Raw genomic sequence first — 22465 nt, forward strand, 5'->3', positions numbered from 1 at the left:
GTGTTCCTTCTTCAGGAGTGGGAATGCTGCTGCCAGTTTGTCATGCCAGTGTATGTTCTGTGGTAAATCAGGGCTGTTCCAGTGGTGTGGAATGGAGGCTCTTAGAATTAATGATTTTGCAACCTGTTGCTGATTTTATCCTGATATTACACAGTTATTGCTTGCCATGAGGGTGGATAGGTGTGTGCATATACATAAAGACGTATATTATATACACATATATATAGCTACATATAGATGTATTTTAGGTAGTTATACCCATAATCTTGTAGCCCTTCCTTGGAGAGATTTCAAGCATGAACTGTAGTGTTTCAAACCCCAGGATGCTCCCAATGTGGGGTTTTTTTTCCCCATCATCTCGACATTTTAAAGCAAAAATCATCCTTAAAGTGATGGTGGGGTATGCAGAGGGAGTGGTGAGGCCCTGGCTGTGGCTGCCCCATCTCTGGAAGTGTCCAAAAGTTGGATGGGGCTTGGAACAACCTGGGAGCTGTCCCAGCCCATGGCAGGGAGGTTGGAGTGAGCTGATCTTTATATCCCCTTCCAACCCAAACCATCATGCAGCTCTGTGACTTCTCTGTTTCTTTTTCCTTGCAGGAGACCTGTGCAACTGCAGCTCGGTGGGCAGTGCTGGGTGCAACCACACGACGGGGCAGTGCCTGTGCAAGGCTGGCTACACGGGGCTGCACTGCCACAGCTGTGCCCACGGCTTCTTCCCCGAGCAGGGGGGCCAGCAGTGCCAGCCCTGCAGCTGCAGCCCTGCAGGAGCCACCAGTGACCAGTGTGACCAGTGAGTAACGCTGCTGGGACTGGGGGTGATTTGGGTTTTGGGCAAGAGAGGGTCTTGTCGTCTGTGCTGGTGTTTAAAAGGGGAAAAAAAAAATAAGCAGGAGGGAAGCTGGTCTTATAAAAATTCATGAAGATGATTCTTGCTCTTTCAAGAGCTGAATTATAAAAATATCCCTGGCTATGGCAAAAGCCCTGGCAGTCCCCAGGGGAGTTGACTTGTGTTTTGGAGTGGCATGGAAGCAGAACCTCTCCTAATGCCCTGTGCATCTGTTAGTCCCTGTTGGGCAGGGCTGCCTTCACGCCTGAGCTGGGAAGGGAGCAGAGGCTGGGGTGGAGCAGGGGGCTTTGGAGGGGTTTATTTTCCAAAGGGATGGGTTTTATGCCAGAGGCAGGCAAGGCTTTGTGCTCTGCCCTTGCTGAGCACTGGGGTGGAAGCTGCAGCCCGACAGCAGAGTCAGCTCCTGCCTTGCCTGGTGTTTACAGGCACCAGAGCTGATGCTTGGAGCTCCTGTATAATGAATGTGTTCCTCTCCATTTCACCTCACCCACCCTCCCATCTTGCCTTGTAAAAGCTGGCGCGCAATTATTTTCCAAGCACTGATCCGTCAGCCATTGGAGATCTGTGGCTGGGCTCAGGGGATCCCAATTCCTGCAAGATCAGCCTGACCCACTGGGTCTCCAACTTGAGCTCATGGGGACAGCGAGTTTCAAAGTCTCTCCTTGGGGGAGAACTCAACAAGCACCCTGCAGCAACTTCCAGCCTTCCCAGGCTGCTGCTGCCTTCTTGTCTTCTAGGGCTGGGTCTGGGCTCAGCGTGTGCTGAGCACCTGCAGTTCCCTGCCAGGGCAGGGGCTGAGTCAGAGTCAAAATGCTCTGCAGGGACATGCTGCCTGTAATTATTTTATACATTATCTTTTCCCTAACGCCCAAACCCTCTGTTGATGTCCTTCCTTTTTGTTTCCATGCTGCATTTTTCTGCTTGCATAAGCTCTGACAATTCAGAACTTAAAAGTAGCACTCCAGCTGAGGAGAGTGACCTTCTTACTAAAAGAGGTGATTCTTGGGGGTGGAAAGCATGAAGTTTTTCCACTTTTCTTTTTTTTTTTTTTTTTTTTTAGTGGCTGTTGTAGGGAAGATGTCCCTGGAAGCATCAGGGTTTGCCACAGAATTGAAAGCGTGATTTTGGTCAGATCTACTGGAAAGGCAAATTGGGCAGAAAGGCAGATGGGGCAAATCTTATCTTTGGGAACTGGGAGAGGAGGGAAAGTGCTGCTGGAGCAACTGGGTTAACTGGAAGGGAGCATTCTGGCCCAGCTCTGAGTTGCTGGGCAGTGGGTGAAGCATGGACATGTCTGGTGTCTCCCCATGTCTCACAGCATGGGGCGAGCCAAGGAACGCCCCTGGGAGCTTCAGGTGAGATGCTCTGAGTCGTGAAGGAGAATGAGGTGGAGTTGGAGCCAGGAACAGCAGGGACCTCCCCAGCCTCTCCTCTGCACCATTTCACAGCCTTGAGGGACGTGGGAGATGCTCATTCTCAGCCGTTTAGAAGAGACAGCACAGGGCAAGATGTGGAGGGAGATTTGGGGGGGAGGGATGCTGCAAACAGAGCTCACTCTGTTTCCCTTCCCTGCTCAGAGGGGTTTGCTGCAGACAGAGATGACCTCTGGGTGTTTAAAAAGAGGGAAATTAGGTCAGTTGTCTGTGTCAGAGGGCTGGGGGCATCAGAAGGGCTGCGAGGTGGGTGTGTAGTGTGATGTGTGTGGGAAAACGGAGAGGGACACAAAGGCCAGCAGGGCAGGTGCTGCCCTGGCCCCTGTTGTGTTCAGGTGGGCACAGGGCTGGGCACAGCTCCTGCCAGCCTGCAGCTGGCACGGGTGGGGCTGGCACCGGGGGTGTGGTGTCTGTCCTGGTGGGTGGCAGAGCCTCTTGTGCACTGCAGGGAAATGTGCCTGTGAATGCAGGAAGGGATTTGGGCTCTCCTGCTGGGAGCCCTGGGTGGCTGCTGAGGAGTCCCTGGAGGAGCAGGACGTGTCCCTGGGGCAATCTGTGCTCGGGATGAGACACGCAGGCATTGCCCAACACCAGCAACCAGCTACTGTTTTGTTGACATGGAAAAAAATCCTCCGAGTTGTACTATTTATTTATTTATTTATTTAATAAAGCACCAGCCCAGCTCGACTTGCACAAGTGAATTCCTGTGTGAGGCTTCAAAGGAAAGCCATGGCTGTTCCAATGAGTGAAACAGCAGCAGAGATTTTGGACTCTGACCCTTTTAAGGGGTGGCTGATTGGAGTGGCAGAGTGCCCAAAGGCTGAGCCCTCGGGGCACACAGAGATGCCTCTTAGGTTTCAGTCAGGCTTTTGTAAAAGTGCCTTTTAAAGCACCACCATATGATGATTATTAGTATTATTTCTCAGCACACTCTCAGGCTGGCCAGATGGCAACCCAAGTCCCCTGTTTGTTAACTAGACCTCAAATGCAGACCATCAAACAAAAATTAAAAAGATCCCTTTCCTGAGGCACAGAGTTGATTTTGGGAGTGAACATTGACCTGACATGCTGTCGCTATGAATGGGCTCCATGGCTGCTAATCAAAGGTCTGTTTTGGTGGTGGTTTAAATTTGATTATCTAGGAAGATCCACACAGATCCCCCTGTGGGATGGCAGAGGATTTCTGTGCTCTGGTTTGGGTGGTTTTTTTGTTAGATGAAAAGCTGTGTGTGGCTCAAGCTGGAGCTTGCTGTGTGGCTGCATGGAGTCTTGGGCTGCTCAGAGAGGAGGAGAGGGGGAGTGAATTGTCCCTGCTGTGGTTAACGCCTAGAAACCTCAGAAAAAAGCACATTTCTTTGGGTTGGATGCTGTGCTAAAGATAGCTGTGGCCTGGAAGTGTTCACAGTCCATAGAGGAAGGGTGGAGAAAGAAGCTGAAGTTTCAAGGGCCATGGTCAAGGTCAGAGTGGTGGAGAATGACGGTGACTCATGTGGGTGCACGGGCTGAGCTGCAAGGGCTCTGTGCCTGCTGCAGGGCTCTGGGGACAGTGACAAGTGGCAAGGGTGCCTGGCAGTGGCCTCAGCCCACGGTGATACAGCCCCAGCCGAGAGCTGCCCCCACCAGCTGCATCTCTCAGCATCATTTGGGCCCTGGAGGTGAAGGCTGTGCTGTGTGTCCTCTGGGGAAACCAGAACCTCCCAGGCTGGAGGAGTGAAGGTGATCAGTGCTGCTGGAGAAGGTCACCATGCCAGGCTGGCCAGCCCACACCTCCCAGCCTTGCACCCCTGAGTGATCATTTTTCCTTTTTACCTTCATGTGAGCAGAATCCTGGGCCTGAACTCTCATCTCTTGCTCCCTAAGGTGGGGCAGGGGGCCGGGGCAGAGGCAGCAGGAGTGGGCTGGGGTCGGTGCTCTGCAGTCCCAGTAGCCAGGGCAGCAGTGGGAGCTCCGGGGCTCCTCAGGGTGTTTCTGGCCCTCTGCACCCCGGGCAGCTGTGCCCAAAGTGCCACCGTGTCCCCAGCTGAGTCACAGCAGTGTGAGTCAGCAGGGCAGACCTGGGATGAGCAGGCTGAGGGAAGGAGGTTTGGTCTGAGGAACCTTTAGCTCTGCAGCCCTGGCGTGAGGAGCTCTGCAGGCACAGCTCTTTAAACACACTGAGATAATTCTCCATGTAAAGCTGTCCTCTGGCTGGGGGGTTTGAAGGACCAGGACTGCAGGCAGCCTGGATGAGGCAGCAGGAGATGGCAGATGACTCTGCACTTCTTGGTTTGTTTAGTTTTACCTTGCTGGCAGCGCTGCCCATCCCCACGTGGGACTGCAGACACTGGCTCGGGGCAGCCCAGTGTGACCCAGCTCATCTGCAGGAGGGCTGACCCGGATTTACCTCCTTTGAGGTGTTTATCCCAAGGTTTCCTAGCCCAGCACTTGGGAGCTGTGCCTTCTCCTTTCCCAGAGCTGTGGGGGCAGTGTGCTGAGCCCACGAGCAGCTGTCCCTGTGTGGGTGCTCTGTGGGCTCGGGATGGCAGCGGGGGAGTGGAGCTGTGCAGCAGAGATGCTGCTCTGAGATGCTGCTGCTGCTGCCTGGAACAAGGGCTCAGCCCTCAATTCCCTGTTTCCCTGGGAGGTTTTGTTTTTTAAGCTTGTCCTGGTTCTAGGGAGGAAAAGTGCTGCACCAGTACCTGTGCCAGTGAACAAGAGGAGAGCTGTGGCTGCTGTGGGATCACAGAATCACAGAATATTCTGAGCTGGAAGGGATCCACCAAGATTATCTGGTCCAGCTCCTGATCCTGCACAGACACCCCAACAATCCCACCCTGTGCCTGAGAGCATTGTCCAAACATTCCTGGAGCTCTGGCAGCCCTGGGGCTGTGACCATTCCCTGGGGAGCCTTTTCCAGTGCTCAGCACCCTCTGAGCAGGGACCTTTTCCTGGTATCCAGCCTAAACCTCCCCTGACACAACTTTGGCACCGGGTTTACCTAAACCCAGCTTAGCCATCTAAACTGGGTGAGGCTTTTCCAGTTCCCTTAAAAAGCTCTAAACTAATCATACACATATGCTGCCATTGTCCCTAGTGCAAACAGATACCTGTTCAGTTGGGCTCTGTGGATCAATTTAAGTTGCTCCCTCTGCCTGTGCCTCAGTTTCCCCACAAGCAGAAGGGCAGTGGGAAGCAGGAGCTCCAGCAGACAGCTTGAAGGTGATGTCTGGTCTCCTTTGATTGCTGTGGGCTGAAACCCCATGCCCAAGGGTGCAGTGCTCTGCTTCTTTGCTGATCCAGCAGCCTTTCCTTATTGCTGGCTGCAGAGACAGCCCTGTGATCCTAATTCCTGCACGGCTTGAGCTGCAGGCTTGGCATAAGTTATGTGAGAGAGAGCTCCTGTCGCTCATCTCCAGGAAAAAAAAAGATAATGCACACATATAAATGCCCAAGTGTTAATTCAGAGATGCTTTGCCCCCTCAAGGGGACCTCAGGCTTTGTGTTCATATTAAAAGGAATGAAGACAGAGTGTCCCTGGGAGCATGGCTGTCCTCTGGAGCAGGGATGCTGCGAGGGAGGGCAGTGGCCATCCCTGTGTGCTGCCTTTGTGGGGGGATTCTGTGTGGAGAGGCTGATCCTGTGACCCCAGCTCGTGGGGATTTGCAAGAGCCTGGCTGCTGAGGGTGAGGTCAGCAGCACTGACAAAGTGCTTTGTTTGGGGCTTTGAATGAGGGCTGGGGGATCTGAGGGAGCTTGGGGAGCTGGGCAGGGAGAGCCACACACTGGGATTGTGGAACTGGTGGGATATGGGACGATGCAAAGACACTCTGGGGGCAGCCTGGTGGGGCACAGCCTGGACACACCTTGAACCTCGTGTGAGGCAAGGTGTGCTGGGGTTTTTTTAGTGGTCAGGAAATGCAGGTCCATTGAAATTCAAGGTTTTTGTGGAGCTTCACCAGCCTGCAGGGCTGCTGGCCATCCCACACCCTGGGGGTTATTTGGGGGAAGTGATGGAGTTCTTGTTTAGCATAGGTAAAATCTTCATTTTCTGTCTGCAGAGTGTCATCACACTTCTGAAATGTCTCTCCCTTTGCGTGGGATCTGTCTTTCCATTCTGCTGTATTTTAGCAGTCCAGTAAACCACATCAGACACTGCTCCCCTTTGGAGATGTGACCTTGAGAGCTGAAATCCTCAAGGACTTGTGCTTTAAAAACCCCCCAAAACCAGACAAACCCCTTTTTTTCCTCTTTAAAAAGACTGCTCTCCCTTTTATAGATCGGATGAGCACAACTGGTGGCTCATTATCTCCCAGTAATGCCTTGTCAGCATCACTCTGCAGAGAACAGATCTTGTTTTGTAGCGGAAATTATTACATGTGGACGTCAGAAAAGCAGAAGAATACCCTGTTAAAGCCTATTTTTCTGCATGCTTTAATTATCTAAATCTCTCCCCTATTCCAGCCTCTCACATCCTTTACATCTGATTAGCTTTCCTCCTCTCCCCCCTCACAAGAAGGTAAAGGTACCTGAAGCCATTTTTATTCAGTTGCAGACAGGAATGGGAAATGAATGAGTGACTGGGCACAGCAGCAGGGAAAGGTGGATTGTTATCATCTCCCCTATGGTAATTATGCCTTCTCAGAAATCCTGTTATTTTGTGGATTTTCCAGCAGGCTTTTCTGTTCCTGTGTTGTCTGTTGCAAACTTTGCTGCTCTGGCAAACACTGACTGCCCTCAAAAAGAATTATGGGCTTAACTGAGCTTTTGTGGCTAAATTCTGCTTGGGGGGTGGTGCCCAGGCACTGTTTGTACCCTGAGGCTTCTTCTGCTGTTTGAGCAGAGGCACCAGCAGAGGTCTGGGGGATGGAGGGGCCACTTTGGGCCAAACAGATGTGTTCAGTGGAGACCAGCCCCATGTCCCTGGCATCCCACTGTCCTTCTCTGCATTCCCTGGCCCATCCCTGCCCATCATCCCCAGAGGTTACTCTGGGAAACCAGGACCCACCAGCTGAGCTTCAGATTTTGCTGTGAGTGAGGCTTTTGCTCATGGAACTGTGCAGGACCCCATCCAACCTCAGTGTGGACTTTCCATTGCCTCCCTCCCCTGCCTTCAAGGGCACCTGGAGGAGACAGCACAGGCTGGAGATTCCCAGCTTTCCACAGCCCTGATTGGAGATTCCCGGCTTTCCACAGCCCTGGCTGGAGATTCCTGGATTTCCATAGCCCTGGCTGGAGATTCCTGGCTTTCCCTGGAGGGGGAGCAGGGGCTGTGGAGGCGGTGGTGGCCAGACAAGGTGGCCCTTTGACATTTACAGAGTGGCCTTTCAGAGCTGTGAAGTGTCCCTGCTCCTTCGAGGGCTGCCCTACAAAACAGCTGCCGTGGAGCGAGGAATGTGGCACACAATGGGCCAGTGTTGGCCCCCATAAAGCTCTGCTTCTTGTGCCCTCCACAAAGGGGCTCAGAGCAGGCAGGGCTTGGCCCTGGCCCCACTGACCCTCCCACAGAGCCACCTCGGCTGCCAGCAGCTTTGGGTTGAGGGAGTGGGGAGGAGAAACCCAGTGTGGGGCTTTTTCCTGCTCTCCCCTTCCCCATGTGCTGATATTCCAATAACTGACTGCCAGGAAAGTCAGCACATGGGTTCTGAGGGTTTTTGGTATCCTCAGGATGAGAGGATGTGGCCTCAAGCTGCACCAGGGGAGGTTAGGTTGGACATCAGGAAGATTTTTTTTTTTGTGGGAAGGGTTGTGAAGCATTGGAAGGGGCTGCCCAGCGAGGTGCTGGAGTCCCCATCCCTGAAGGTGCTCAACAAAGTGGACACGGCACTCGGTGCTCTGCTGATGATCAAAGGTTGGACTCGGTGATCTTGGAGGCCTTTTCCACCTCAAGGATTCTGTGATTCTGAGTGTTAACTGTGCTGGTTTCCCACCAAAGTGTCTTGGAGTATTTAGCTTTCCAATGTGAACTTTTCCACGTGTCCCAGGAAAGTGTAGGAGAGATTTATCCCCTGCCTGCTGCCAGACATCACAGAAAATCAGCACTAAAGGAGCCTGGCTCGCTGGAGGAACGCACCATTTTTTGAGAAAGCTCTTCTGAATCCTCCTAATCTTGTGCAGAATCTTTTTGTCTTATCCCATCAAAGTGTGACAAAGCCTTTCCATGGGGTTTGTTTTAGGGATGTTTGTAGTTCAGTGTGGTTTCCCTCACTCACAAGAGCGCTGTGGCTGCTGTTCATTGTTCATTGTGTCTGTTCCAGAGAAGCCCCCAGGCCCTGCTGGCATGACTGATGGGCTTTGCTGTCCCTGGGGGTTCCCAAGGGGATGGGGCACAGGTGAAGCTGGAGATGTCCAGGGAAGGGCTGGTGTGGCCCTCACTCTCCTCTTTCCTCACTTTCCTCTTTCTTCGGGCAGCCCCTGCCCAGCTGTCCTGGGGCTGCTCTGGGGAGATGCTGAGCTGTGCAGGGTGTGGGCTCTGTGCTTCAAGGTGAAGACTGTAAATGGATTTGGCAAAACTCTTGTAGGTTTTGCGTGGCTCACCTGCAGGGCATGCCCTTTGAGACCCATGAAGCTCCCTCCTCCTCTGACTCTGTCCCAAAATCTTAATAATCTCATATGTTTTGAAAATAAAGGCACAAGAGCTTGGTGCTGTGCTGTTTTGGCTGAGTCTGACATAGCCAGGGAGTCCCTGGGCTCTGACTGGGGCATCCAGGCTTTTCTGGTGTCTGGGAATAAATTCAAAATTAATTTCTCCCTTCCTCCTCCTTGGGGGGAAAAAAAGAAAAGGAAGAAAAGGAATGATTGGAGCTTGCTGAGGGTTCTCTGTTAAACCATTAACTGTGCACAGCTTGTCTCCCAACAGCCCCCGAGGCCACAGTCCTTCATCCTCCCATCCATCTTGTGCCTGTCATGTCCCTGCTAAAATCAAGATGTTTCTGTGGAGGAGGAGTGGAGACCCCTTGCAGGTGTGGCTGCACACTGTGGTCTGTCTCAGATCACAGATCCTTTCATGCTTTTTTCCCCTCGAGTTCTGTGCAGTGTGTGCTGAGCAGTGCAGAGTGAGGCCACTGCCCGAGCTCCAAGCCCACCCCCTCACCGTGTCCTTCCCCAGCCACCAGACCTGGCAGAAAATCACCTGCAGGATGCTCTGAGCCTTCAGGGGGAGTTCCTTGTTCTCTGTGCCCTGAGACACTTCCCGGTGGATTCAAAACTGTCTGCAGTCCTCCTCTTTACCAGTGTCCAGGGAGGGCTGGGGTGTCTCTGGTGTGTCCCCTTGACTTCTACACCTGTAAAGCTGCAGTCCTGTGTTAAATCCCACCTCAGGGAACATTTGGTTGCCACCAGTGCATAAATCACTTGGCAAGTGACAGGATTCTGTGGCTCTCTCCCATTCAGAGGAGTGGAAGGGAGCTGTGGGGACTGGAAATGAAACCAGATATATTTTGGAGTGTAGGCTGTCCCCTGCCCCAGTATTTTGTTTTTATTGACATTGCCCTGTGTCCTAGTCCAGCCCCAGGCTCTCCTGAAGCAGAACACAGAGCCTGGGGGATGAGGGAGGTCAGGTGAATGAGCTCAGAGACTTTCAGAGACTTCATGAAGAAAAATAAAAGAATGACTGACATCTACCCCTCGGTCAACCACACATTGTGATAGCAAACCACATGTCCAGCAAACAAGTATATAAACATGAAATACAGTTTTATTGTTTATTTCTGTACAGTATATCACTCTGGATACTTGATATTACATTGCCTGGTGGGGTCCCCAACCTGGCGTGTGGCCCTCGTCCCCAGAGGGTCACATCATTCCATGCTGGATCCAAGCCTTGGATGTGGCTGTGCCCTGACCAGCAATCACTGCCTGCTCCTTTTGCCAGTGCCTCGTGTGCTGGTGATGGTTTTAATCAGCAGGAAACATCTGGGAAGTTGATGGATGATGTGATGGTGATACACACCACCTACAGGGTCTCCAGAGTGAGTGTATTCATAAAAATCTGGTAGAAACCAATGCTGGCAGGAGACTTTGGTTACTGGAAGTCTGGTTTTATCCCAACACGTATTTGTATCAATTCTTTGTGAGAGCTGAACATTGGCTGGCCTCAGAGGGGTTAATCATCATCTGAAGTGGAGCTGAGTAATTGATGTTGCTGCATCAAAACGTTTCCCTCTTCCCATCCCCCTCGTTCCCCCCACTTCCCCCCAAAAAGAAATTCTTGGCTGATACTCAAAATCCAGTTCAGTTCTCACTGTGCAAGTATTAAACTGTGGGTCTTTTCTTTCAAATTTCTGGATTTTTATGGGCACAATTGGTCTGTTAACAGGATTTTTTTTTTTTGTGGTTTCAATGCATTTATATCATTGACCTTTGCTTTAAAAAGTGTCTGACAGACTTTGCTGGGCTGGAGCTATAAAAAGGAGTGTTGTAAGGGGGCTTTATTCTGTGGAAGCAATGACCACAGGCAAAGCTTTATATTTGCTGAGTGATTTAATTCTTGCACATGCAGGACTTGGCTCTGTGCCATGTGTAACATGTTGAGAAAAGGTCTGCTCAAGAGGCATTCAAACCAAACTTTCCAAACAGTCTTTTTTTTTTTTTTTAAGCTTTCTTTCCTGTTATTTCTAAGCTAACAACTAAAATCAAGAGACTGTGCCCCAAAATGCTGAATTAAGTCTAGCAGGGTCATTGGGGAAATAAACCTCCCTGAAAGAAATGAAATGGGAGTCTGGGTGGAAGCAGGGAGGAAGAGGAGGGTGTCATTGAGAAAAAGGCTGCATCAGGGGCAGGAGGAGTCAAACAGGGCTCTCTGAACTCCAGGAGGAAACCAGGGAGGGTGAAGATGATGCAGCTCAAATGCCTGGTCCTACAAAGCCCTGCTCATATCGTGCATCCCCAAAAGCTGTGTTTTCAGGCTGAACATCCGATTTTCCCCCTCATAGCACATTCTTTCCCCTGCCTGTCCCTGCCCTCTTACAGGAATAGCAGTAGCAGTCAGGAGCAAATAATAAAAAGCTGCTTTTTGTTTGTGCTTATTTTAAACACTGTGACAACGTTTGGATTAATGTTGGGTCTTGTGAAAAGCTCTTTAAAAGTCAAACATACTGAGCTGCTTACCAGCCAAACATACTGAGCTGCTTACCAGCATGCCTTTGAATTTTGCATCTGCCTTCTTCACTTCCAGATAATGGCCTGGAGAGCAAGGAAACATCATATTTCTTTCTTCTTGTTGTAATCAGGCCATTAAATATGCTTGAGATTTCAGATTCTGCAGCTATGTAATTGTGTAGCCCCTTGGGCTGAGGTCCATATTTTGGTGAGTAGTTTCTCTTCCTTTGGCAAACAAACAAACAACACAAATACTGAATGATGCTAATTTCTAACAGAAGCAATGCCTTGCCCAAAACGTTGCAAACTACTGCACTTTAGTTAAAAACAACACATCAACAGTGCATCAAACATCTATTAGTTTTAATCAGCAGATTTTCCTGGAGGCTTTTAGGAGCAAATTGTGCCTTGCTCACTCTTCCCAGGAGGAGAGGGGGAACAATGGCTGAGCTTTGTGCAGGCACAGTGAGCCCTGAAATGCTGACTTTAAAAGGTATTTCAAAGGTGTTTCAAAGGTGTTTGAACAGGGTGGAGGTTATTCAGGGGAGAGCTCAGAGGGTGATGCAGCATGTAAGGGCTGGCTGTGGGTGGTATCACCTCCTCTGCAGTAAATAAATTGCAGATAAATCCATCACCTGGAGGGGACCAAGTGCTGTTTATTTGGGTTGCTGTCCTGGTTCCCTGCAGCAGGCAGGGCTGGGGGTTCCTGCAGGTCCCCCAGAGCTGTGGGGGATGTGCAGGGGCACTGGGTGCTCTCTGTCCCTTGGCTTGGCCATTCCTGGTGTGCAGGTGGCATGAGCCACCTCCAGCAGTGGCTGTGCCCAGGCTGGATGGGAGGGAGCATTTCTCCATTCCTGTGATTCCTCTGAGAGTTGAGCTAAATGCCGCCTGTGTATAAATCTGTTATGAAAGCAAAGCGCTGGAAGCCTCTGTGTGGAGAGAGCAGCATGGAAAGCCAAAGGAATGAGGGTAACCTTTGCTTTTTATAGCTCCTGGTATTTGTTTGCTCATGGCAGCCACCAGCAATGCCCTCTGTGTTCACAGTGCAGTGCTCCACCCTCCCTGCAGTCACACTGTGCCCGAGTAAACTGCTCCTGTCTGGGTCGGCTGCAGTGGAAGCCTCTGCTGGGGAAGGGAGAACTCTATCCTGTCTCTCCCTGGCTTTACTGGGTAGAATTCAGCCAGAGGGAGGGGCCTTGCCCAAGTGTCCATGAAGATGTGGAGGGAGAAATGGGATGATGGAGGAGAAGAGGAGGGAGTGCAGGTGGCTGACACCTGCCCTGGCTGGAGCCAAGCAGGACACACGAGCTGCTGCCCCAGCTCCCAGGGGAGCCAGGAGAGCAGGTGGTGAGCAGGGAATTGTCTGTTCACACGAAAATCTGGGAGGTGCTGCTCAGCACTGGTGTGGAGGGGAGAGGATGACCCAGGTGGGTGCTGTGGGGTTGTTCAGGCACAGTGACCATGGTGTGCCAGTGTCCTGCAGGACACAAGGCTGGTGCAGGTGCTCTGTGGAGCAGGGGCTCCAGAGGGGCTGTGGGAGCATCTGCTGGGGCTGAGGCAAGGGGATGGCTTTGGGCCAGGGCTTTCTAGAATGAGCAATGATTTCTGGTGCCCAGCTGGAAATTGCTGTCAGGGCAACTGGCTTGGCAGACACTTGTCCTTTCTTGAACTCCCCATCACTTTTTGGAAATGGTTGCCCCTGGGTTTCATGTCCTACTTGCAGCAGAAAAAAAGAAAAGGAGTCCAAAACCCTGCCTGCAGGTTTGTGCCTTGGATGCCTCCCAGCACAGCCACATCTCGCTGTTTGTTTTTCCCTCTGCAGCTCTGGGAAGTGCCAGTGCAAAGTTGGTGTCACGGACCTGAAGTGTGACCGGTGCAGTGAGGGCTACTACAGGTTCAACGAGAGCACGTGTGAGCCCTGCCAGTGCAACAACCACTCCCAAACCTGCGACAGCTCCACGGGTGAGGATGTGCTCTTGTGAGACTTCACCTGCCCCCTCCGTCTCTGGTTTTTCTCTTCTCCTTCAGCACACTCTGCTCTTATCCCCTTCATCTGCATTTTTTGCCTTGTGTACCCAGAATCTTTACCTTAAAGCTGAAATGGAAATGCAAGGTTGGGGTTGGTCTCCTTTGGAGGAAGGCAGTGAAAGCTGTGTGCTTTAGCCCAGGCCGCAGTTCAGAGCCCGAATTCAGCAGCCTGTATCAGAAACTGGGGCTCTATTGTTCTCTGCACTTACACAAACACACAACATGGGCTTTTAAAGACCTTTTGTTTAACTGCTGTTTACCTGGAAACATATACTGTGCTGGCACTGACGTAAGGGGACTTGCTGCCACAGATAACAGGATTAGAGCTGGTAAAAACTGGCAGCATCTAATTAATATTGCCCACCCTATATAAATTAGCCTTGTTCATTTTCTTGGTTATTGCTTTGACTCTCACTCAGGCAGATGTTGATGGAGTGCAAATGTCGAGGCACCTGTGCTTGAAGAGCTTAGGGAGGGCAGGGGGAGCCTAATTGCTTTGCCATCTCGACTGGAAGGAGAGATCCTGGAGGGGCACTGGACTGCCTGCACAGCCCCCACTTCAGCCACAGCACTCCAAATTCCAAATTCTCCTCAAAACTTCCAGGCTGAAAGGCAGTTCTGTAATATTTATCCAGGAGCTTAGAAAGGGGTAATAATTAAAAGTAATGTTGCAGAATTTGTTGGCAGAGAGGCAGAGCTCATGAAATCAGGTATTTCTGGGCAGTTTGTGCCTGTGTGTTCCCTCATGGGCTGTGTGTTTGCAGCAGAGGAATGCCCTGGCCCGTGGGCACGGGGTCTGTGCTCCCTGAGGGTGAATTCCTGCGTTCCCTCGAGGATGAATTACTGCATTCACTCCAGTACTGAGCTCTGTGTGCTTATGTCCTACCAGTATTGAAGGATACGAGGCTGTCACTGAAGCTGTGTGCACATCAGCTGTCTTACTGATTTGGAGCTGGGTGTGTGGGTTTTGTGAAGGAGGAGGATAATCTGCTCTTCCTTTTTTTCCCCTTTTTTTCTCCTGCTGCTCTCGATTTATGAAAGAAAACCCAGCACAGACCTTGCTCCTGGGATGGGGCTGCTCTTTCTGTTGAGATTGCCCAGTGCTGCCCACAACATCATTGCAATGCAAACCCTTCATTTTGCTTAAAGACCTATTGTTGATTTGACAAATTTTTTAAAAATTTTCTTTTAAAATTTTTCCTCCATCTGCTCTATTTGCTGCTGTGGCTGAGGGAACCAAACGAAACCAGAACAGAGAACGAAGTTGATTAAAAATTAGATCGGACGCCTGCTCTAGAGACTGCACTCTGTGTGACCTCCCCAGCTTTACATCAATTCTGTGTAGCCTTTGTCCAATTTTCTAAGTTTTTTCCTATTAATGCTATACTTTGGGCTCCCTCTGCTGGCTCTGCAGCCAGCTCCTGCTTGGCATGGCTCTGTCCAGGAGGAATATTTAAAATTACTGGACATAAATAAATAACTTGGGCAGCATGAGCTCCCCAGCCGACAGCACTTCCTCTGGCACGACCCTTGTACCCCGTGGTGTGTCTGTGCACTGAGGTGGGCTGGTGCTTCCCAGCCGGGGTCCTGTGAGCTCTGATCCTTCCTGAGGGCATTATCAGGAGGAGAAATGCTATTAATTATTAAGGCTCTCCACAGCGATACCTGATTGCGTGCCCGTGCAAGCTCTGCCTGGCTGAGCAGCGTGCTGGCTCAGGAAACAGCATTTCACAGGGCTGCTGGAGATGGATGGGGGTGATTTCTGCTGATGGGAAAGACATTGCTCCTGAAATGACCAAGGCAGCACAGGTGTGATTCCAGATTTATGCCCCTCTTAGTGCCTGGGGAGCACTGTCCAAGGCAGCCTTGCTCTGACCAGGCACATGAACTTCCCTGTCCAACACATCCATCTCACTGAAACAGTTGATCCAGGTTTGCATCTGGAGAAACCAAGCACAGCAGATAATTTTCCCCTCTAAACCTGACATCTCTCCCACAAAAACCACTGGCTCGTGCCTGACAGGCTGCTGAGGGAATAGCAAACAGTGTGTGGGAGGTGATGCTGAGCAGGGAGTGCTGGCAGGGCCCTGCTGGGTGGGTGAATCAGCCACTTCCAGGGTTTGCTTCCTGCCCTTGGCATCAGGGTTGGCTGCCAGGACACGCCAAGCTGGCTGGGGATGCTTGGCTGTGGAGTCATCGCTGTGGGAATTGAGGAGCAGCAGCCGTGTTGGGCTTGTGAGGGAGCCAAACTGTTCTGATATTAATAAGAAAATCTGCTGTGGTCTTTATAACAGTCAGCATAAACCTCAGTCAGGATTTTTTCCCGTGGTTGATGTTGATATGAGACTTCCCCATCCCCAGCAGCTCTGCTGGATCAGCTCAGTGGATCTGTCTGTGCTCTCCCTGCTCTGGGCCACTCCACTTTATAGAAGGGGCTGTTGCCTTTGCAGAACCTGGTACATGAGATTTAATCAAATCTTCCCTCAGCTCCCTGCCACCTCACCGAGGAGCCAGCTGAATTACAGCATGTTCCTGGTGATGGATGGGCTTTATATAGAGGCTGTGCTTTTGTAACTAAGGAGATTTTTCTTCTTGGTGAGAGTAGTGTCAAAATGCAATTTGGAGGCCATTAGGACACGGTGTCTGTGAAGACATGGCACGTCGAGTTTCTGATTCAGGGGCTTCCCCAGGAAGGGCAGCTGGCTCATGGGAGCCCCCACTTCTCCTCTGGTTCTCTGGGAAGGTCAGTGGCTGCTGCTGCCTTGTCCTGGGCTGGAGGAGCTGGAGCCATGCTGGTAGGATGGAGCTGCCTGTCCCCAAAGCAGGACAGTGGCATGTCCTCGCCCCTGACCACCAGCTCTGGTGTACAGGAAGGGGCTGCACACAAAAAACCAAAGGTGTAAACCTGAGGGACCCCTCATGAGAGTGGGGGACTTGAAGCATCAGTGTTCCATCTCACTGGTATAAATGCAAACTGAAACTGCTTTCCTTGAGGAGAATTTTAACACTGATAACTCGTGTTTACCTGCAGTGACCTTTTAGTGATGAGCTGTGGGGCCTCTCTGCTGGGGCCACCTGCTTTTTCACATTATCTGTGTGAAATGTGAGGGGGATGAGCATCAGAAGGTCATAAGAGGCCAGGGCCATGTTTTGGCCAGAGGGCATCCAAAACCACCTGTGAGCTCTGATAATTGAGTGTGTTCCACGTGGATTCTTGCTCCAAATGTTCTGCTCCAGTTCCCGCTGCTGAATGTTTGCTTGTTCTCCTCTCTGTTCCACAGGCACCTGCCTGGACTGCCAGGAGAACACTGAGGGGAAGCACTGTGAGCTCTGCAAGGAGGGTTTCTATCAGAGCACCCACGGCTGCCAGCACTGCCCCTGCTCCATTGTGGCATCCACCGGCACCTGCCACATACGTGAGGCTCCTGTTTTGGTCTAATTCCTCCTAATGAAGGATTCTCTCCTCAGTTAGATCACCCCTCAGAGTGTGTCAGCCCAGCAAGGTGTTTTACAGCCTGTGGAGCTCCTGTTTGTGGGCACTGCAGGCAGCACCTGCTGTGATGGGTCCCTGGTGCTTGTGTTGCCTCTTGTGAGAGCAGCTGTGCAGGGGAGGGATCAGAATCACAAAATGGTTTGGCTTGGAAGGGATCTTAAAGTTCAGTTCCAGCTCCCAGTGTGTGCTGCAGTCTGCTTTGAAGGACCTGCAAGGTTTTTGCAGAGAAGCTTCTGAGCTTGTGGCAGCCAGGAGGGGGGCAGGAGATGTTCAGCAGTGCCATGTAGCCCTCCATACTTCTGAGTCTGCCTCTGAACATCTCCATGGGACTCCATGCAGATTCCCCAGTGTAACTGAGAGAAGTCAGAGCTGTAATAGCCATATGTAAGATGTTTTTGATATTTCCCTTATCAATTTTGCAAGCAAGATGCTTCTGGCATTCTATAGGCCTAAAAGTTCTTTTGGATTGCAAACATCCCTGATACAGTTCCAGCTGTTCTCTGAAATTGCCTGTTTGAGATGGAAATGTTCAGGAATAATTATCTATTTCCTTAGCAATGTGCCGAGTTTGCTCTGCGAGGTTGGTGCAAGGCATCAGAACTCCCCAAAGCTGTTTTTTCCCCTACTAACAGAGCAAGTGCTGCAGTTCAAAAGTCGTGTTTCCAACTCAAAATTTGAGATCAGCCAATACTTGGTGACTGCTGATTTTTGTCAGGGCCCCACAGAACAAACCCCACAGCACGAGTGTCTCTGCAAGGGGCTGTGGCACATCCCTGCTTTGCTTTCTGTGTTCTCCAGAGCCTGGTGAGAGCATCCCGAGGTGTGACAAGTGCAAACCAGGGTACACTGGCCTCAACTGCAACCAGTGTGACAAGGGCTACTACAACTCGGACAGCATCTGTGTGAGGTGTAAGTGCAACGGGAACGTGGACCCGGCGCTGTCCCCCAGCGTGTGCCGGCCGGACAGCGGCGAGTGCATCGGCTGTCTGTACCACACCACGGGCTTCCACTGTGAGCTGTGTCAGGAGGGCTACAGCAGGGACTCCGAGGGCACCAACTGCACCAGGAAAGGTAAAATGTGCTGCTCGAGTCACTGTCAAGGCTCACTGTGCAGCTGCCCAAAGGTTGGGGAGGGAATGGTATTAATTGTTCGTGTTGGTTTAGATTCATCTGGTCTCTGGTGCAGAGAAGAAAACCAAATCTTTGTAGTAGAATCACAGAATGAACTAGGTTGGAAAAGACCTTTAAGATCATCTAGTCCAACCTATGACCTTGACACCCCATCAACTAAACCATGGCACTGAGTGCCATGTCCAGTCTTTTTTTAAACACTTCAAGGGACAGTGACTCCACCTCCCTGGGCAGGTGATTCCAGCGTGCACTCATTGGTGCCTACTGGCCTTGAAGGGTGGTTTAGAGTTAGCTCTGTAACCACCCAGATTCCAAACCCTGCCAGGCACTGCTAGTGAACAAGCTGGAAAAATACACTACTGTCTATTTGTAGTGTATTTAATGTAGAATGAGAGAAAAGGGTTCTGAAATTGCTCCTTCAGTGGTTATCTGGAGGTTGGTTTTCATGGTGGATGTCCAACACCATGCATGGAAACAGTACCAGTGTGATGTATCAGGTGAAAGAGCCCAGAGTTCAGGGAAGTATTTGGGCACAAATTTGTCCTTGTCCTGGACAGAGATTCAATTCAGATCTTCCATCAGGAGCTAATGTGGTTTTCAGTCCTGTGCTGCTCTCTAGGTGTGTAATCAGAGAGTCCTTTCCTGCTCAGGGACATGATCAGTACAACAAAGTTGGATGCTCATTAGCTGTAACAGGGCTGGAAATGGCACTTTTACATCAGCTCATCCATTACCTCCCCCTGAACAGCTCTGGCTTTGTGCAAGGATCCACATAACCTTGCTTCATTAAAACCTGTATGTATGGCTTTGCTTGGGTACTTGCAGTTTTCACCATTCAGTTTTGTTTTAATGGCATTGTTATAGCCAGTTCCCGATGTGGGGAAAACCTTTCCCCTTTCAAGGGGGCTGGGACATGCTCCTTGAGCTTTCCTCTCTCCCTGACACTTCTGTTTTCCCTTTTTTATTAAGCAATTAAAAAGATGTCCAGCTTCTTTCCAGTTCCTTGAACAAAAGTTGCCTAAAAACTGACATGCTGAGGTTAATGAGCATGAACTTGTTTTAGGTTAAGATTTTCATGAATCACCAGTGCATTTGAGTGGCATCTGGAGTGAAATCATCACGCAAGCTCTGTTTCAGTGGCTGCAGGTGAAATGAGACAGCAAGTTCTGTACAGCCTGGGCAAAACTCATGAATCCACGGGGGCTGTCCAGAGTCTTAAGCCTGACCAGGATTCTGTTGCTTTTAGGTCGGATAGAGAGGATATTCAAAGGCCCAAAGAAGCGTTTCCAGCCCCATACAGGTGGTGTTCCTGCTGCCCTGGGGAGGCACAGCAGGCACTCGGTGCTGGTGCAGTGTGGCTCTGTGCCACCGCAGCCTCGCCGGGACCGGGCACAGCCTTGTGCCAGAGCTCCTCCAGCGCAGAGCTCTGCAGAGCCAGAGCCTCAATCAAGCAGCTGGATCCGAGGCTGCCGTCAGAGCTGCCAAAGCAGCCCGTGGAGCGAGCAGCTGCTGCTCTCAGGGAGCTGCTCTGGGACATCTGGAGAGCTGGCACGGCCGGGAGCGGAGCAGGCAGAGCCCGACACTTCTCCGTGCCGGTCCTGGGAGAGCCAGGAAATGTCTTCACCCCAGGCCTCCGTGCCAGCCCTGAGCTGGTGCTGACTCACAAATAAAGCCCAGAAAAGTGCTGCTTCCTTGCTGGTGAATCAGCCATTGTCTCGGTTCTGTTTTTTCCCTACTTATAGCTACTGGCAGGGTTTGCCAAGGATTGAGTGTTGGAGAAGGAATTTGGAAAAGATGACTGAATTCCTCATGCCCTTTTCCCAAAGCCAAAAATTTTCCAGGAACCTCTTGCTCCTGTCATGTTGCTTCCTATTGCAAAATTTTGCCTGTCATGCCATAGAGAAATGCTTTCTGGCACTCAGCATCCTGATTGTCCTTATCAGCCTAAGGCAGGAGCTGTAGAGAGCAGAGGAGCTGCTGCAGGGAGGGGACTCTGGGCAGGAACCGCAGTTTAGGTGTGTGATGCCCCTTGCAGAGGAATTTCTTTCTCGATTGCCTGAACTGGGAACGTGACAGCCCAAAGTTAACTTGTGGGAGTTCCCCTGAGGGCCCGTGGCAGGACATGTGCTGAATATTTCCAGCTCCTGTTGCCATTGGAGATGCAACTTAGTGCAAAATTAGTCCTTCGGAAGTGACTCTCCTCCTCAATCATAATTAGTAGATGTTCAGGAGAGCTGGAAGCTGGATCTTTACAGCATGGCACCATCAGCTGTAATTGCTGCAGCTGTACGTGGATTTAAAATGAAGTTGCTTTTCTGTTGGCAGGAAGAGAGTGGGAAAGAGGATGCAGAGAGTCCTGTGGAGCAATAGGTGCAGAGAACATTCTGGCTGATTGAGGCTTCAGCTTGTGGAGTGTTCCTGTTGCCTGGACTTGAGAATCTAAAATAGATCAGGTTATTCATGTGAGGAAATGCTTTATTAGCTACATTTGTGAGCTTAACACTACAGATTTATGGTGCTCTCTGAGGCCGGTAGCTCAACAGGTTTGATGCAGGCATAATGAATTCCCATCCCACTTCTGAGATCTCAAGGTTAACGTGACTCCTGAACTGAGAAGGGACTTATCCCATGGCTGCTGGAAGCAGGGCAGGTTCTTGGCTATTTTGTGCCAAGGAAAAGACAGAGCACAGCCTGGTAGTTCCATGTTCTGATCCTTCCTGTGTGCACCTATGCCAGCAGCTGAAACCAAACCAGGATCCCAGCTGGCCTCTGCTGTGTTCAAAAGCTTCTGAAAAACATCCACAGGGTTTTTTTGTTGTGATTTGGTGACCTTCTGCTTCTAGCTGTGTAGACTGGGGGTTTCTGTGTGGCTTGTGTATGACTTCATTTGAAAGCAGAACTGAGGTTATTTTGCCCTATTACCTAAAGTGGTGTAAACACTGAACCTGCTGCAAAATGCTGGGATGGCTGAGTGGACTTGTGGTTCATTTTTTCAGTTTTGATCTTGCAGAAATAATAATACTGTGAACAAAATCCTATGTCTGGTGCACTGGTTGTGAAGGGTTTAAGCTCCTGGAGTTGCTGTGTCTGAGTGTGCAGGCCACACAGACATCAAGGGACACGTTGGTTCAGAGTCTAAACTTGCTGATCTTGGTAAAACCCCATTTTCCTGGTCTGAACAGGAGCCGGACTGGAACTTGCTGTCATCATGAGCTCCTGTGTTGAACCCTGAATCCTGACTGCTGCACCTGTCCCTCAGCACCAGATTCTTTAGAGGAGTCCTGTAGTCCATGGGCACTTAGCACACAGAATTGTATTAAAAACCCCAAACACAACCCTGGACAGACATTTTCTCAACTGCTTAGAGAAAATACAGTTTAGCAGGGTAGCCTTAATTGCCATAATAACTGTGATATAAATGTCAAATTTCTTATTCTTGTGTTTGATTTTCAGCTCAGCAGATTTTTTTATTGATCTCTTTTTGTTTTGTAGAAGCCACTCTTGGCCCAGAACCAACGGAGTTTACAACTTCTGCTCCAAATACCACCAAGGCCACATCCTTTTCCACAGCAGTGCTAAACAGTACTTTGTCACCAACAACTCTACAGACAATATTTCCCATAAGCTCCTCTGACAACAGCACCTCTGCTTTCGCAGATGTTTCGTGGACTCAGTTTAACATCATTATTTTGACAGTGATCATCATTGTTGTGGTCCTACTAATGGGCTTTGTGGGTGCTGTCTACATGTACCGTGAGTATCAGAACCGAAAACTTAACGCTCCCTTTTGGACCATTGAGCTCAAGGAGGACAACATCAGTTTCAGCAGCTACCACGACAGCATTCCCAACGCTGACGTGTCGGGGCTGCTGGAAGATGATGGCAATGAGGTGGCCCCGAATGGACAGCTCACGCTGACGACTCCCATGCATAATTATAAAGCTTAGAAGTCATCCAGCTCTTCCAAAGTTTGCTTTTCAAAAAGTTACAGGGCTTGTGGAGGGGGTGTCAGGATCCGTGCCAGGGCTCCACGCAGAGGAATTTGCTCTTCAGATACTCTCTGGTGCCAGGCGTGCTGTAGCTTGCAGGTGGACAGAAGACAGTGTAGTACATCTGAGTTTCAGGTAGTGTGGTGAAATGCATTCAGTGTCCTGTTCTCCATAAAGATCCATAGAATTCACTGTTGCTATAAACTGGATTATGCTGAATTGAAACATTTTTTATGAAGAGGTGGTGGGGTGGAGAGAGCAGAACCCGATGAGGAGTCAGAAGCTACTTGGTTTCCAGCCAACCCAACACTTGTGTCTTCATCCTTTAGTTTGAGAAGTAGCTCATGATTTAACAGTGGAATTTCAGGAAACAGATCTTTGGAAAGGCATCATCTTCATTCCTGACAGTAACTTACTTGAAAAGGAGAACAAAAAAAAAAGGGAAGTAATTGTTCACTGTACTACCAAA

The 22465-nt window shown here is 50.4% G+C and overlaps 1 protein-coding gene across 1 annotated transcript in view; it reads left to right on the forward strand.

The window, feature by feature from the left end:
* Positions 1–21960, forward strand: part of MEGF9 (multiple EGF like domains 9) — a 43784-nt gene extending 21824 nt beyond the window's left edge. The window contains exons 2-6 of the mRNA XM_088177678.1: positions 598–790; positions 13178–13317; positions 16665–16799; positions 17675–17947; positions 21500–21960. Of these exons, the coding sequence (XP_088033804.1) occupies positions 598–790; positions 13178–13317; positions 16665–16799; positions 17675–17947; positions 21500–21954 (1196 nt within the window). The 3' untranslated portion in view covers positions 21955–21960. The remainder of the gene's footprint in view (positions 1–597; positions 791–13177; positions 13318–16664; positions 16800–17674; positions 17948–21499) is intronic.
* Positions 21961–22465: the final 505 nt, after the last annotated feature.

Source organism: Sturnus vulgaris, chromosome 22 (genome assembly GCF_052056855.1).
Source record: "Sturnus vulgaris isolate bStuVul1 chromosome 22, bStuVul1.hap1, whole genome shotgun sequence".
Classification (NCBI taxonomy): Eukaryota; Metazoa; Chordata; class Aves; order Passeriformes; family Sturnidae; genus Sturnus; species Sturnus vulgaris.